Below are 16,192 nucleotides of genomic sequence, written 5' to 3' on the forward strand. Positions count from 1 at the left end.
ATTATTATTAAATGCTCTACAGTATTATGTGTGTTTCTGTTTCTACAAGCTAACAGCAGATCATCTTGTCCATGCCCCTTTAGCGGACTGTTTACCTGCAGTTGATCACATTTAACAGATCAGATTTTTTTTTTTAATTGCACCAGGTGAAGAACCATGACCTCTTATTCTAATTGGAGGTTTCTAGGGCATCATGTAGTAATAGCGCCCCCTGTCTTGCGTGTGCTCTCCCTGCAGGCTGCAGGATGTTCACCTCAGCGAAGGCCTTCGAGGGGCAGCAGTACTCCACCCTGAAGAGGCAGTGCCTGCAGAGTGGGCTGCTGTTCGAGGACCCCCACTTCCCTGCCGTGGACGAGTCTCTCTTCTACCAGGGCAACAGGATCGGCCGAGTGCACTGGAAGAGACCCCGGGTGAGCAGGCCACCACCGCCACTTCCACAGCTCTGGGTAGAACTACTTTCACAGCTGTGGGTAGAAGTACTTTCACAGCTGTGGGTAGAAGTACTTCCACAGCTCTGGGTAGAACTACTTTCACATGCTCTGGGTAGAACTACTTTCACAGCTCTGGGTAGAACTACTTTCACAGCTCTGGGTAGAACTACTTTCACAGCTGTGGGTAGAAGTACTTCCACAGCTCTGGGTAGAACTACTTTCACAGCTCTGGGTAGAACTACTTCCACAGCTCTGGGTAGAACTACTTTCACAGCTCTGGGTAGAACTACTTTCACAGCTCTGGGTAGAACTACTTTCACAGCTCTGGGTAGAAGTACTTCCACAGCTCTGGGTAGAAGTACTTCCACAGCTCTGGGTAGAACTACTTTCACAGCTCTGGGTAGGATGAAGTAGCCCTTCGGTACGGTAATGTCAATGGGCCTGATAGGATAGCTCAGAGCTCTTTCCTATCCGCGTCACTCATAGAAGGCCAGCGGGTGTGGGTGGGGAGGAGACAGGCATGGCAGACACTCCTCCGAATAGCTCTAGGATCAGTATTCCATTGTGGGTTGGGGGTTGTGGATTATGGGTTGGGGGTCGGAGGTTGTGGATCCACAAAGTTGTTTAATGAATTGTAGGTTGAATGGGGGAGGAGTACCGTGTTCGAGGTCTGTCCAGGGGCCCAGGGTAGCTTGTGAAGTTCATGGCTGGTAAACCACACATCTTCACACCATTACTTCAGCCGGTGGCGGGTAGAAAACACTATTCTTCACATCATTACCTCAGCAGTTGTACAGTTGAACTGCAGCGTTAGCAGCGCCACCAACACCACATGCTCGCATCTGCACCTAAAGCACGTACGGAAGAAATGTGAAGGAGGAGATGGCAGGCAACAGGCAACAAAGTAAATATATGGCAAGCAATATGTACTCCCAATCTGAATCTGTTCGTTTATCCTAAATCCCATTTTGGCCAATCCGCTAGTGACAGTATTTGGCAGTTTTGGTTCCTAAAACTTGGTGGACAGCAGCTCTCAGAATAGCACATACGTGTCTCTGCCTTGCCAGGAACCCTGGTATGTATATGGTCTGGAGATATGGGCATGGAATCCCACAGGGAGAAAACAATGGTACCAAAAAAACAACACAGAGGTGTAGTGGCTAACGCCCAGGGCCAGACAAAGTGTTTGGGACTGTCCAAGTCAATTATCGCTCCTTCCTTCTCCTCCTTCTCCTACCTCTCTGCTCACTGCTCATTCCGGAGTCTCAGAGCAGAGATGAGAAGTGCGGCACGGCACCATCCATTAGCCGCGGCAGAAGCGGTTCCGGACGGAATCGTCATCCCGCCACCACATGCTCCCCACTGCTGTTCTGACAGCAGCGTTTATTGCCGCGATAACTGGGTCACACAGATTGTCTGTTTCGGACTCCACGGCGATATGTCAGCCTGTAATTCTCTTTGCACTGTGAGAGACCGTATGGTGGTGCGTCGGGTCGCTTAGCAGAGAAGTGTAGGAAATTGAAAGGTAGAAGAAGAAGAAGAAGAAGAAGAAGAAGAAAAGCATCCTCACTTATTTTGGTGTCTTTCTCATTGGTAGTCACGTGGACTATTACTCATTTTCTTGCTCCTGCTCTTTTGTAGTGTTGGTTCTTCTCATCTACTGTAGGTCTCCTGGGGACGTTGAATATCATTTCACTAAGGTATTGATGTCTTAATGTTACCTTATCAGACAGCCAGGAGAGAGGTCCAGTGGGGGGGGGGGGGGGGGGGGGGTTAGTGTATGTGGGGGGTTAAAGTGGGGTTAAAGTGAGGAGTTAAACATTAGAGACACAACATGTTTAGTGCCATGCTGTCAAGACAGCAGAGCAGGGATAAATAAGAGGGCCTTATAAAATGTTCTCTCTCTCTCTCACTCTGTCTCTCTCTTTCTCTCTCTCTTTCTCTATTCCATTGCTCCTCCTACCTCTCCCTACGACATCCACTCTCTACCAGATTAATAGGGGTTATTTATGACATGACAAGCAATGCAATTTGTGAGAGCCATGTATTTGTTTAGCTGGGCTCGCCTTACTGTCCTTCCAAGCCAAAGCCATCTGGGGCTAAATGAGCTCTCGATTGGTGTGGCAGTTTGATTGCTCTTGCCTTACTGTCAGTTGTGGTCCAGCAGCAGACTTATAAATATGAGCAGTGCAGCATTGTGTTTCTCTGTCTGTGTGTGTGTGAGTGTGTGTGTGTGTGTGTGTGTGTGTGTGTGTGTGTGTGTGTGTATGTGTGTATGTGTGTATGTGTGTATGTGTGTATGTGTGTGTGTGTGTGTGTGTGTGTGTGTGTGCGTGCGTGCGTGTATATGCGTGTGTGTATATGCGTGTGTGGGTGTGTGGGTGTGAGTGTGGGTGTGTTGGAATCAGTATGGATGGTATCAGTAGGGCTGGTATCGAGCTTTGAGCGAGGACTTTGGCAGGTGGTGAGTGATTTGGTCACAGAGGTACTATGGTGTGGTGTGGCAGGTTTTCAGTACGAGGTATTGATTTGGTTAGCTACTGCCAGCATTAGTGATTCACATATGTGACAGGGTCTGATGAAAATGTCTGCAAGTCTGGCAACATAATTTTTCATTTTTTTATTATTATGAAAGGGTAGAATTTGAAGAAGTCATGCATATTTGAATGCTGATACAAATCAACTCCCAAATCAGCGAGCCAAGAAATCCGGCCTCAACGTATTCACAGCCTCTTTTCACAGGTAGGTAATGGGTGGGAACAATAGCTGGTTAACTCCACCCCAACCACTCCCTCAAGACAAACACTCCCCCATTACAATACCTGTCATTATCTACCTGTCACCTGTCAGTGGGGTTGTCAGCTAACCCTCAGGAAACAAACTTGCAGGGCTGACATGTTTAAATTGCTAAATATAATAATAATATTATTCAATTCAAGATTCATGATTTTCTATTGCCATGTGTGCCAAAAGTTTATTACATCCCATTATACAAGTACAAGAGAGTAACATTCTTATGGCTTCAGTCTCAGTCGACATTGCAGCAGCAAGAGAAAACAAAATGGCAATTGAAAAAATTAGGCAAGATACAATTGAGCAATACAATAATAGAATGGTAAAAAATAATAATGTTGTGTCTGTGTGCATGCATTTATCATTTTAGTCCATGAAGCATCTAGTGGGACTTCGGTGTAGTTCCTTCCCATCCCATCTGGGCATCAAAGCTGTAATAAAAAAAGAAGACAGTACATTTAAAATGATTGCCCACTATAACCAACACACCATTTTTAGGAAATACTAGGCTACTATGTTGATAAGATAGATTTGCTAATACAATGGCAATGACAAATACCTGAAGTGCTGGTAACTCACATCATCTCTCAGAACCTCTCATCATCATTCTGTAACACACATTTCAGAGTTGTGGGCACTTCTATAGTGTAGGCTTGCATGCTTTCCATAGACTCTCATGAACGATAGTGTATTGTACTTGTTGTAGTCATCCTGTACTGTAAGAAGTAGGCTAGTGAAATCATTATAGCAAATCTACATATCAATGAATGAATCATTCTCTTTTATTCCACACAACATCACCGTTCATTACAAAAGCATTTACCTTTTCTATAATCTATTATATCTCTAACAAAGCTAGCTAGCTAACAAGCTAACACTTGTTTGTTTAGCGTAGTAAACACACACACACACACACACAACTTGTGTACGTTTGTTTCACAAGACTTGTTTGGCTCGATTGCAAGGTTTCACAATTCCCGACATGAGGACCTTTTCATCAAACCGTGTCACATATTTCTTACCCTGTAGGGCAGGCCTATTCAATTAGCGGCCCGGGGGCCGCATGCGGCCCAGACGTGACCCCCGATTGGCCCAGCCATAAAAGCAGAGAAAAACGTATTTCGCAAGTGTTCAGAAATTCATGCAGAAATGTCTACTATAGTAGCCTACAGAACGTGAATATAACACTCTAAACAAACTAAGCGGGGAGCTTAAAACAACAATGGACAAAGTGATGGCTACAATTAATTTTATTCGCTCCACTTCGAGCCTCCAACATTATTATTATTAACTTATTCCGCAAGCTGCTGTCAGAAATGTCTGCTGAGCACCACGATCTGCTTTTGCATAACGATGTCAGGTGGCTGTCCAAAGGCAAGGCACTGGAGCGTTTCTGTGATCTCAGAGAGGAGATTACAACTTTCCTCCTCCTCCGCAGCAAGCAAACGAAGGCAGAAACACACTTGAATCACATACTGGACGACAACTTCATGGCTGATGTCTGCTTTCTGAGCGACATATTCAAACAACACCTGAATGACCTAAATGAGGGGCTACAAGGCAGAGACAAAACTGTAATTTATCTTGTGGAACAGACGCGAGCGTTTCAAATCAAACTGGACCTTTTCGCAGCCGACTTCTGCACCGGCAGAATGCTGCATTTTCCGACGCTCCGCAAATGCGTCTCATCCCCGGCACACATCACAGATGTGATGACTGATTTCATTGCGAGGTTGAAAGAGAACTTTGCTGGTCGACTGGATGGACTTGCTCTGCCCGCACTGAGACCCGTTCACTGCTGCAATAGAAGGGGACTTATCCACCAGAGGAAAGGGAGTGGTGCCTTCCATCGACAAGGGGAAATTCATACTCGAACTTGTTGACATGCAGTCATCCGTAACCATGGCACAGGAGCTTCGCACTAATTGACCTGCGAAGTTTTGGAGTGATGTCAACGTGCACCAGTTCCCTAACGTTAAGAAAGTAGCAATCCATGTGCTCAGTATGTTTGGATCAACATACACCTGTGAATCAAGCTTTTCACACATGAACACAATAAAAAGCAGCTCTCGTTGTTCCCTGACTGACAGTACTCTTCACCAATGCTTTCGGATTGCATTGACATCTTATGAGCCAAATGTCACTGCTCTTGTTCAGAATAAAACATGTCACTTCTCACACTAAGAAAGTCAGCAGGGTAAGATTAGATTAGATTAGATTCAATTTTATTGTTGAACTGTAATTGTAACTTGTTAAATTGTGCACTCAAGGCGTTGATGGTTATTTTCATTCAGTTAAAAGCACTTTGTGATGTGCCTGGGTCAGCTATGACCAACATTTATATTTTACAAAAGGACATTTTTTTATTGGTATACTACTGTACACTTTTTTAATGCACTTTGAGATCACTTTTGACGTGCCTGTGTCAGATGTTACCTAATTTAAAAGGAAAACTATAAATAAACTGCTTGTATTTCATTAGGCCTACATTCATTTGTGTTGGTTTGAAATGTGTCATTACCTGGTGCCTAGGCTACTGGCCGCTGAAAATGTCTGGCCCAGCAACATTTCTTGGTTTTCAAATCTGGCCCAACCGAATTTGTAATTGAATACCCCTGCTGTAGGGGGAGAGGGATCGATACCCCATTTCTCTCTCACCTGAGCCAATCCACACTGGTGTTGGCAGTGAGCTCTGCTTGTCTTACTGGTGTTGGCAGTGAGCTCTGCTTGTCTTACTGGTGTTGGCAGTGAGCTCTGCTTGTCTTACTGGTGTTGGCAGTGAGCTCTGCTTGTCTTACTGGTGTTGGGAGTGAGCTCTGCTTGTCTTACTGGTGTTGGCAGTGAGCTCTGCTTGTCTTACTGGTGTTGAGAGTGAGCTCTGCTTGTCTTACTGGTGTTGGCAGTGAGCTCTGCTTGTCTTACTGGTGTTGGCAGTGAGCTCTGCTTGTCTTTCTGGTGTTGGCAGTGAGCTCTGCTTGTCTTACTGGTGTTGGCAGTGAGCTCTGCTTGTCTTACTGGTGTTGGGAGTGAGCGCTGCTTGTCTTACTGGTGTTGGGAGTGAGCTCTGCTTGTCTTACTGGTGTTGGCAGTGAGCTCTGCTTGTCTTACTGGTGTTGGCAGTGAGCTCTGCTTGTCTTACTGGTGTTGGGAGTGAGCTCTGCTTGTCTTACTGGTGTTGGCAGTGAGCTCTGCTTGTCTTACTGGTGTTGGGAGTGAGCGCTGCTTGTCTTACTGGTGTTGGGAGTGAGCTCTGCTTGTCTTACTGGTGTTGGCAGTGAGCGCTGCTTGTCTTACTGGTGTTGGGAGTGAGCTCTGCTTGTCTTACTGGTGTTGGGAGTGAGCGCTGCTTGGCTGGACTGTGTTTTAGCCTGGACATGGATATATTTGAGAAAGGTTGTTAAGAAATCTTAATTCAGCTCACGCAATCTCACTCTTTTTCTCTCTCTCTCTCTCTCTCTCTCTCTCTCTCTCTCTCTCTCTCTCTCTCTCTCTCTCTCTCTCTCTCTCTCTCTCTCTCTCTCTCACACACACACACACACACACACACACACACACACACACACACACACACACACGCACTCATACACTCTCACCTAATTGCACACACTTTCACACTGGTCTTTATGAGAAGCAGGACTGAGGTAAATGGACTGTAGGTCTGGAGGGGACTGCAGTGGCGGTGTTTTGCCTGATTAAAGTTTGAGTTTGCTTTTGCAGCAACGAGCTTTCGGCTGAATCTGCAAATTACTGACCTTGCGCGTGGTACATGCGCTCAGCACACACATGCACACACCACACACACACACACACACACACACACACACACACACACACACACACACACACACACACACACACACACACCACAGGACACACAGATATGCTGCCAGACACACACTCGCCCTTGTGTCTGTACTCACATGTGTGAGTACACTTACTTTAGCTCTTTAGTTTTACAATGCATTACAGTGAGTTAAGATGAAGTGCACGAGAGGCACGTTCACTAATGGCTTTAGCTGAGTAATGGCTGATGCTTCTATCGACCTCTCTTAGCTGCCCAGGGTAGTCCCATAAAACAGAGACGTAAAGACTATTCACACCCCAGGAACACACAGCCCATCTCTATACACTGCAAACAGTCAGCTCTCAAAAAGAAGAAAATAAAGCAATAAAATGGGGAAAATATAATTTAAAATAAGCAAAATTATCTGCCAACAGAACAGGAAGATTTCACTTCCTCACACAAGTACCGAACCGAAAGACCCATACCGAAAGCTTTCTGTATACGAATACTGTATGTGTACACCCCTAGAAAGCTGCCAGAATGTTGGCAGTTCAATGCACCCATTTTCTGTTCAGTGGTTAAAGATCTACAATATTTACGTGGAAAATTGAGGGACTTCCTAGGTTTTAAGGAAGTAAACCATGCTGTATTAGTTAAATGGCTTGTGATGAATCCATAACTCAGAAGTCCATGGTCTTTGCCAAAGTACTGAATGATACCAGAATTTGGACTGGTCTAAAACATATTTCTTGTCAATTCTAGGCTTTATTGTTTGGAACATCAACCATTTCAAACTGTACGCTTTGTAGAAACATTGTGGCTTATCAAGTTGAGGTCCCACGCCTTGCACAGGCCACTGAGTTAGTGGATGCTGAATAGCTGGTTGATTTGACCTCTTATTACACAATTAGCAACAAGAGCCAAACTTATGTAGATGTCAAATACCATCCACATTATGGGGATGTAATAGAATTGTACAACAGTTCAAATTACTCATCCTGTGTTCCCCAGATATGAAAAGTGTACTGTTGTTCTGTACTGTATTTTGTCTACATGATTGCTGTTTGATGATTCCATTTGGTCATTATCTATATACTGTATATATATACAGTGTCAGACAAAACACACCCAGGAACACACAGAGCCCAGCTCTGTAGAGACGACACACCCAGGAACACACAGCTCTATAGAGACGACACACCCAGGAACACACAGCTCTATAGAGACTACACACCCAGGAACACACAACTCTATAGAGACGACACACCCAGGAACACACAGCTCTATAGAGACGACACACCCAGGAACACACAGCTCTGTAGAGACGACACACCCAGGAACACACAGCTCTATAGAGACGACACACCCAGGAACACACAGCTCTGTAGAGACGACACACCCAGGGACACACAACTCTATAGAGACGACACACCCAGGAACACACAGCTCTGTAGAGACGACACACCCAGGGACACACAACTCTATAGAGACGACACACCCAGGAACACACAGCTCTGTAGAGACGACACACCCAGGAACACACAGCTCTATAGAGACGACACACCCAGGAACACACAGCTCTGTAGAGACGACACACCCAGGAACACACAGCTCTATAGAGACTACACACCCAGGAACACACAGCTCTGTAGAGACTACACACCCAGGAACACACAGCTCTGTAGAGACGACACACCCAGGAACACACAGCTCTATAGAGACCTTCCTCTCTTTTCAGCTCCTTGTATCCATCTCTCCTTCCTCAATGGTGTTTTTCAGTTTACAGTTTGTGTCTGTGTCTGTGTCTGTGTCTGTGTCTGTGTCTGTGTCTGTGTGTGTGTGTGTGTGTGTGTGTGTGTGTGTGTGTGTGTGTGTGTGTGAGAGATTGATTAATGCGTCTCTCCGGGCATGGTTTCATTTACACCGCTGGGCTGAGATGGGGATCATAAAAGCGCCCAGTGCTCTCCATCTCTCCATCCCCTCAGTCCGTCAGAGGCAGGCTCTTACTGCCTGTGTCTGGGGCTGGTAGCCAGAGATAGAGCCAGGCAGGCACACGGCAGCACCCCCCACACCCCCAACTACCTCATGAATTACCCACTCACGCTTTGAAACATTGAGGGACTGATTTTGGAAATAGCTAGCAAGGAATAGCCATGAATAGCCAGTAGCTAGAATATACCAGTAGTAGAATAGCCAATAGCTAGTGAGGAATAGCCAGCTACATTTCCGGGTTCCAGATTTGAAATAGCTCTCTCAATCTTGAAGCGAAATCATCTATATTGTGGGAGTTAATGCGTAAGAGAAAGAGGCTGCATCTGCATCTATTGTACATATGCACAGCTTTGATTCATCCAACCTGCTTACATAGTTAGTGATAGAGAACCTCACACTCATAGTCCGCCTTGAATATCCAGAGCAGTGTCTCCAGAAAGGCTCCTGGACAACACACACAGGGGTTTTTATGAACCGATGCCAATGCTCGCCCATTGAGGAAGCCTCCGTCTTCTGAAGGAGAACGGATTCATCCACTCAACAACGGACTGTATTTAACGTGCCACCTCTTATCAAAACCCAATTTCAGCACGGCTGTATTGAAATTGTGTCACGGGGGGGAAACGACAGATGCGATTTTCAAACCTAGGTTTCGGGGGGTATCACCGAGGGGAACCCAGTGATTTTTTCGATCGAAAACAAATGGTAGATTCAGTGTTTTCCTCTGCTACATTCATGTATCAGGAGGGGGGTGCGGCGCACAAAAGGTGAACCCGTTGGCAGATTAATAGATTGAAGTCGGGACGCTTCTGGGCAAGACAGGGACAAGAAGGGCCATTTATCAGAGCCCCCGCAGACACATCTGTTGGGTAGAGGAGCCGATGATGTCATCACTGTCGCCCCACAATCATACATCAGCCCTGTCGCCTGCTTCCATTATCACCCCCTACAGGGGAGAGGAAGAGAGGGAGAGGAGGAGGAGGAGGGGGAGGAGGGAAAGAGAGAGTGAGAGATGCGAGGAGATGAGGAGTAGGATGTTGACAGTCCACACACACAGATCAGAGAGACGATGAAAGTCACCACACACAGGCGGAGGGAGATAACATAACATAACAGATAACCTAACACACAGGTTAAAAATAACACTTGTCTGTCTCTCACACACAGAGAGCGAGAGAGCACCCCCTGTCCCTCACCGAGCATGAGATGATGACGATGATGACAATGATGATGATGATGATGATGATGATGAGACTCTTCATTGTGTTGTCAGAAAGACTGGTGGATATCCATCAGCATCCCCATAGCATCCTAGAGGCATTAGCAGATCCCTCGTCAATCTGCCGGCTGGTATCCTGGAGTATAATTGGCGACAGTATGTTTTCTTCCTTAACCTTTGACAAGCAGGGGAGGTTGGTGGAGGTAGATATCGGGGCGGCTGTGGCGCAGGAGGTAGAGTCACCGTCTAATGATCACAAGGTTGGCAAATCAGCGTTTCGAGCCCCGGCTGGCCACATGTCGAAGTGTCCTTGGGCAAGACACTGAACCCCAAAATTGCTCCCAGTGAGCGGGCCAGCGCCTTGCATGGCAGCTTGCCGCCATTGGTGTGTGAATGTGTGTGTGAATGGGTGAATGAAAGGCCGTTGTAAAGCGCTTTGGAGCAGCTTTGGAGCAGCAAAAAAGGCGCTATATAAGTGCGGTCCGTTTACCATTTTACCATTTATTGGTCATCCAAATGTCATCCACGGAACGGAATGAGGAACGGTCATCGATAGAAACATGTGTTTGATATGTGTTCGATAGCCATTCTTCATCCCATCGCACGCGTTACGACGAGGCCGTCCTCTTGAATTCTACCTTCCCTGCCAGCCTCCCACTGGACAACGACACCATAGGAGAGTTTGGCTGAAAGCATTACACGGCATGGCAGCCTGTGATCTTAGGGCTGTGTATCGAAGGTGTTTTTCTGCCTGGTCTTGAAGAGGCTCCAGCCAGGCCGAGGGGTTCTGACCCGGCCCAGATGAAGCTGTGTGACCCTGCTGCGCCCTCCCTCCTCTCTGTCGACACATTAATCTCCACAACACCTCGGAGACTGGATTCATCAGCAGGGCCGCCGGTGGCTCTCTTACCTCCCCCTCTCTCCGCCCCCCCCTCCCCCCTCCCCTCTTTCTCTATCATTTCCCCTCGCTTTCTCTCCCTCCCAATCTCTCCTCTTCCTTCTCTCCCTCCACTTTTTTGGGTTTGTTTTTAACCCCCTCTCTCTCTCTCTCTCTCTCTCTCTCTCCTTCTCTCTTTTTTTCTGTAGGAGCTGTGTGAAGACCCTCATCTGTTTGTGGACGGCATCAGTGCGCACGACTTGCACCAGGGCCAGTTGGGAAACTGCTGGTTTGTGGCAGCGTGTTCCAGCCTGGCCTCCAGAGAGTCCCTGTGGGGGAAGGTGAGAACACGTGTGACACTAGCATACCTCCAGCTCCACCTCCACCAGGACCTAGGGTCCTCCACCATACCACAGGGTTAGGGTCCTCCACCATACCACAGGGTTAGGGTCCTCCACCAGAGATATAGAGGTGGTTGAACTCTTGTCAAGGGAGTCTCATTTGTTGCATACTGTGGTGTGTGTGTCTGTCTGTGTGTCTGTGTGTGTCTGTGTGTGTGTGTGTGTGTGTGTGTGTGTGTGCGTGTCTGTGTCTGTGTGTGTCTGTGTGTGTCTGTGTGTCTGTGTGTGTGTGTGTGTGTGTCTGTGTGTCTGTGTGTGTCTGTGTGTGTGTGTGTGTGTGTGTCTGTGTGCGTGTCTGTGTCTGTGTCTGTGTGTCTGTGTGTGTGTGTGTGTCTGTGTGTCTGTGTGTGTCTGTGTGTGTGTGTGTGTGTCTGTGTGTGTGTGTCTGTCTGTGTGCGTGTCTGTGTCTGTGTGTGTCTGTGTGTGTGTGTGTGTGTGTGTGTGTCTGTGTGTGTCTGTGTGTGTGCAGGGGTTAAATTGGGAGTTGGGTGAGCCCCCCTTTTGGTGGGGGTGCGTGGGGGGGGGGTTATGTTATTACCATAAAAATGTGTGTTGTGATAGCTGTCACTGATAGTTTCATTAATTCATACAGAGCCATTTTTTGTTTCCCGTTTTGGTATGCAAAGAAGCCCAACTGAATAACTTAGAATTTAGAGTTTTGGATGGAACCTGTCCTGATGGAACTGCAACTACAGGAACTAACTATGCTGGCCCAATGCAAACCGGTTAGGCTGAAACTATACGAAAACTATACCAAGACTATACCAAAACTATACCAAGACTATACCAAAACTATACCAAAACTATACCAAAACTATACCAAAACTACCCCAAAACTAGACCAAAACCAGAGTGCACCGTCCTCCTCATTCCATCAACTCAGGTCTCAGTGAACTGTGTCTCCGCTGCTGCACCAGGAGTGAGTGACAGAACGATACTGGAGGTCATCCAGATCACTCACCATGACTTAGTTATCATAGTGAGGCCTGAGTATTTGAACTGAATTAGACACAAGTCAGACTACTCAAAATGCATAGGTTTGACAAAGTGACGTGTGTGTGTGTGTTCCTTGGTGTACACACACTTGTGTGCTACTAATAAGAGACACATTGTCTTGTACTGTAGCTTCATTAGATGGCACACACACACACACACACACACTGTTTGTGTGTGCGTGCGTGTTTGCATGTGTGTGTGCGTCCAAGCATGCGCACGTGTGAGTGTGTGTGTGTGTGTGCTTGCGCACGCGTGTTGTGTGTGTGCGCTCTTGTGCACGTGTGTGTGTGAGTCCCCATCAGGGCCCATTACCTGATGAGGGGTAAACAGGGGAAAGCTACCTCACTAGAGGACTCATTACCACACATCAACATCTACTGTAGATCTCACCAGACTACCACGGGCCTCGGTAGAGTGAACAACCTCAAAGTAGACTTCCTCAAAGGGATCTTATCAGCAGAGTCGTCTGAACACAACAGTCAGTAGAGTATCCAGCCAGACTATCTCAGTGGTTGTGCACGCGGCATATCTTGTTATGTTTCACTGTTGCGTCGTCGGAGAGTCCCATCGCTCTCCGCCTCCTAAGTGCCGTGTCGAGACTCGATTCGTAGTCATGTTGCACTACCCCAGTGCCATGATTTCTGATTGCTTGCTCATGAATAGTAAATGCCCTGTCCTTTCCTGCCCTCCTCCCCCTCCCCCTACCCCACCCACCTTCCACCACCATCACTACCCCCCCCCCTTATGTGAAGGGTGTGTTTCCATGGCAGCAATATGTGCAACAATGCCGTGTTTAGTGACACACAGGGATACGGCGGTGCGAGTAGATGGAGAGGAGGGGATTGGTCCCCGAGGACGAGGGGGTGTATGTGCACATTCCTAATGAGCCCCGCAACGTGACAGGCAACTGTAAGTAAGAGGGAAATGTGATTGTGAGGTCTCGGTATTGAATAACGAGGACAGTGGAGACGGTCTCGGATTGATAATTACACACTTAAGGCTGCAGGCGATTCGCCTAATTGAGACTCGGGAGACTTGTACGCTGCTGTTCAGCTCTACATCACGATCACTCCAATGGAGTGGAGATTCGAATTATTTGGGATGAAACTGGCCAACCAGATGCAGTAACGCCTAGCGGAGAGGGAGTGATTTCAGGGTTTCGGGTTGTCAGGAAACCTCTCCTGAGTCTTTTTTTGTCTCTCTACTCTTTCTCTCACAAGTTCGCTCTTTCTCTCCTCCTTTCCCTGTCTCTCTCTCTCTCTCTCTCCTTCTCTCCTCCTTTCCTTGTCTCTCTCTCTCTCTCTCTCTCCTTCTCTCCTCCTTTCCTTGTTTCACTCTCTTTCTCCTTCTCTCCTCCTTTCCTTGTCTCTCTCTCTCTTTCTCCACCCCCCCCCCCCCCCACACACACACAATTATTCTCTATATGCCCTCTCTATCTCTCTCTCTCTCTCTCTCTCTCTCTCTCACACACACACACACACACCCTCTCTCTCTGTCTCTCACTCTCTGTGACGCCCTCGTCCTGTGGAGCCGTGCCCCTGTAGGAGTGACCCTGGGGACGGAGGTTAGGGGGCGGTTGCTGTGCAGATGTAATCTCCCCCCCACCACCACACCCCCACACCCACCCTTCCCCTGTCATCCGGGGCCAGACAGAGATGGATGAGGTCATAGGAAGCGGCTCTTCTGTCCACCAGGACATCTGCAGCACCACCACAGTGTCCCTGCCCCCTCAGATGGGACTGATCTACACAACGCTGTTACCTCCTCAAAGGCTCAGCAGGTCAACCAAACAAGGCCACCCATTTTTCAGAAGGGGAGTAAAAATAACATGATTCATAAGCCCAACACAAGCCTGGTTCGACAACATCATCATACTGTAGCTGACAATGTGTTGTGTTGTTTATGGACCACAAATGCAAAGACGACAATCTTTTATTTTTTACAGATTTTATTTAGATGAGCATTTCATTTCAGATGCACATAGATTACCAATAACTTAAAACTAGTTTCTTTAAACTCGTTACTGTATCAAATATTCCTTGCAAGAAATGAAAGGTATTTCGAACCTAAACTGAGAGTGGCATAAAAATGTCAACATCACCGACGTCCAATTATTCTTCAGATGCTCAGGCATCTTGATATACTGTTTGTCTGTTACCTGGATGACTAGGGAGTCCCATGGCTGAGTCGGTCATGTTTACAATCCAATAGAATGTCTTGGTTCAGATCAGAAGGGTCTATCTCAGTTACTGTGGAACATTTTGGGACTGGAACCTTTTGATGATTGAAAACGGGGAAGATACAATTATTTGAGAGGAAGGAAGCCGTCGAGTCACAGAAGTAGAGGCGCTGGACCTTTTTCGAGCCCCACAGAGAGCTCTTCAAAGTCGGTCTTTCCTCCCCTTTGGTCGGCCGTACTGACCAAAGCACAGAAGCAGTGCTCTCTAATGCCGTTCTAACCATTCATTCTAATCACAAACTTAACCTCTAACCCCAAAATGAAGAACAACGACCTCGTCTAACTTTCTCACTATCAGCTGTGACGACATCTCTACTTTCGTCTGCTCTAGCACGGGGTCATCTAATGACCCCTCCCTCCCTCCTCCCTCCGCCTGCGTTCTCACCGGGCCACCACCTCGAAGGTGATGGAGCAGTCGCAGCTGGGCGGGCTGCAGCCTTGCTCGAAGGCCAACAGGAAGAACATCACCTTCCGCACCTTGGCCATTTCGGCGACCCTCTCCCCCAACTCCAGGCTGTCGGCCTCGTAGCACTGGATGGGTGCGTCGGGCCCGTCGCCCTGCGCCCTCCAGAACACCCCGGCGGGCTCCAGCAGCTGGCGGGTCATGAGGTGGGTGAGGTCCGGGGTCCACAGCTGGGAGATGGCGGTGAGGGTGAGCCGGCCGGCCTGCGACAGACGGACGCTCCAGTGGGAGAAGGCCAGGGCCTGCTGGGAGAAGTCCAGGCAGTAGATGGCCTCGTGGGGCCTCAGGAGGTGCTCGCCGTCCTGACGCTTCTGGCCCCGCTGCTGCAGGGACTGCGCCCGGAGACGCATCACCTCCGTCTGCTGGGGGTCCGGCCGGAAGTACAGCTCCAGCACAGCGGCCATGGGGGAATGCCGAGTTTTGAGGAGGTGCGACGAGTCGCTAGGAAACCGCGAAAGGGTCGAGGCTCGACGATTTCCCACTCTCAGGATCTCCCTCTCCCTCTCTGCTTTGGTTCTATTCTCTCTTTCTCTTCTCTGATTCCAAAGTTCTCTCTTGTCTCTCTCTTGACAGTTTTTTCTCTCAAGCTCTTTTCTCTTCGCTGCCTCTCTCGCTGCCTCAGTCAGACACACAGATAGCCGTCCAGATGCTGCTCCTTGACCTGCTGTGGCCTCCCTCCTCCTCTCCCTTGCTCTACCACGGTCTCAATGTCCTCTATGTCTCCTCTTTCTTGAGTGTGTGTAGGAAACATACACACACACACATGCGCAATACATGCGACACAGGAGTTCTCGTCAGGCGAGATGAGCGGAGGTGCTAGGCAACTGGGGCTAATGACGGTGGAGGCAGCGACGCGGGGATCACCTCGGGGAAACAGGGACAGCTGTGTTTGTCACATTTGTTCATCGCACATTCGCCGACGTGCTCTACTAATGGAGGCTTGCCTTCTCGCTGGCTCTCTGTAGGATGGGGTTCAGTTAGGTGTGACCACAACCGA

The 16,192-nt window shown here is 48.0% G+C and overlaps 2 protein-coding genes across 2 annotated transcripts in view; one reads left to right on the top strand and one right to left on the bottom strand.

Moving 5' to 3' along the window:
• Window positions 1–245: 245 nt before the first annotated feature.
• The window catches only part of capn5b (calpain 5b), a gene marked incomplete at both ends in the record, with an annotated part of 31,286 nt that continues 15,339 nt past the window's right edge, over window positions 246–16,192 (top strand). Inside the window, 2 exons of the mRNA XM_080528025.1 lie at window positions 246–410; window positions 11,306–11,437. Of these exons, the coding sequence (XP_080384151.1) occupies window positions 246–410; window positions 11,306–11,437 (297 nt within the window). The remainder of the gene's footprint in view (window positions 411–11,305; window positions 11,438–16,192) is intronic.
• ompb (olfactory marker protein b) lies at window positions 15,114–15,599 on the bottom strand (the record flags this gene model as incomplete). Its single annotated transcript, XM_080528040.1, has 1 exon — window positions 15,114–15,599. One exon carries the CDS (start codon window positions 15,597–15,599, stop codon window positions 15,114–15,116), a length of 486 nt encoding a protein of 161 aa, XP_080384166.1.

The sequence above is a fragment of the Nansenia antarctica genome (assembly GCF_963989245.1).
Source record: "Nansenia antarctica genome assembly, chromosome: 4".
In the NCBI taxonomy this organism is placed as follows: Eukaryota; Metazoa; Chordata; class Actinopteri; order Argentiniformes; family Microstomatidae; genus Nansenia; species Nansenia antarctica.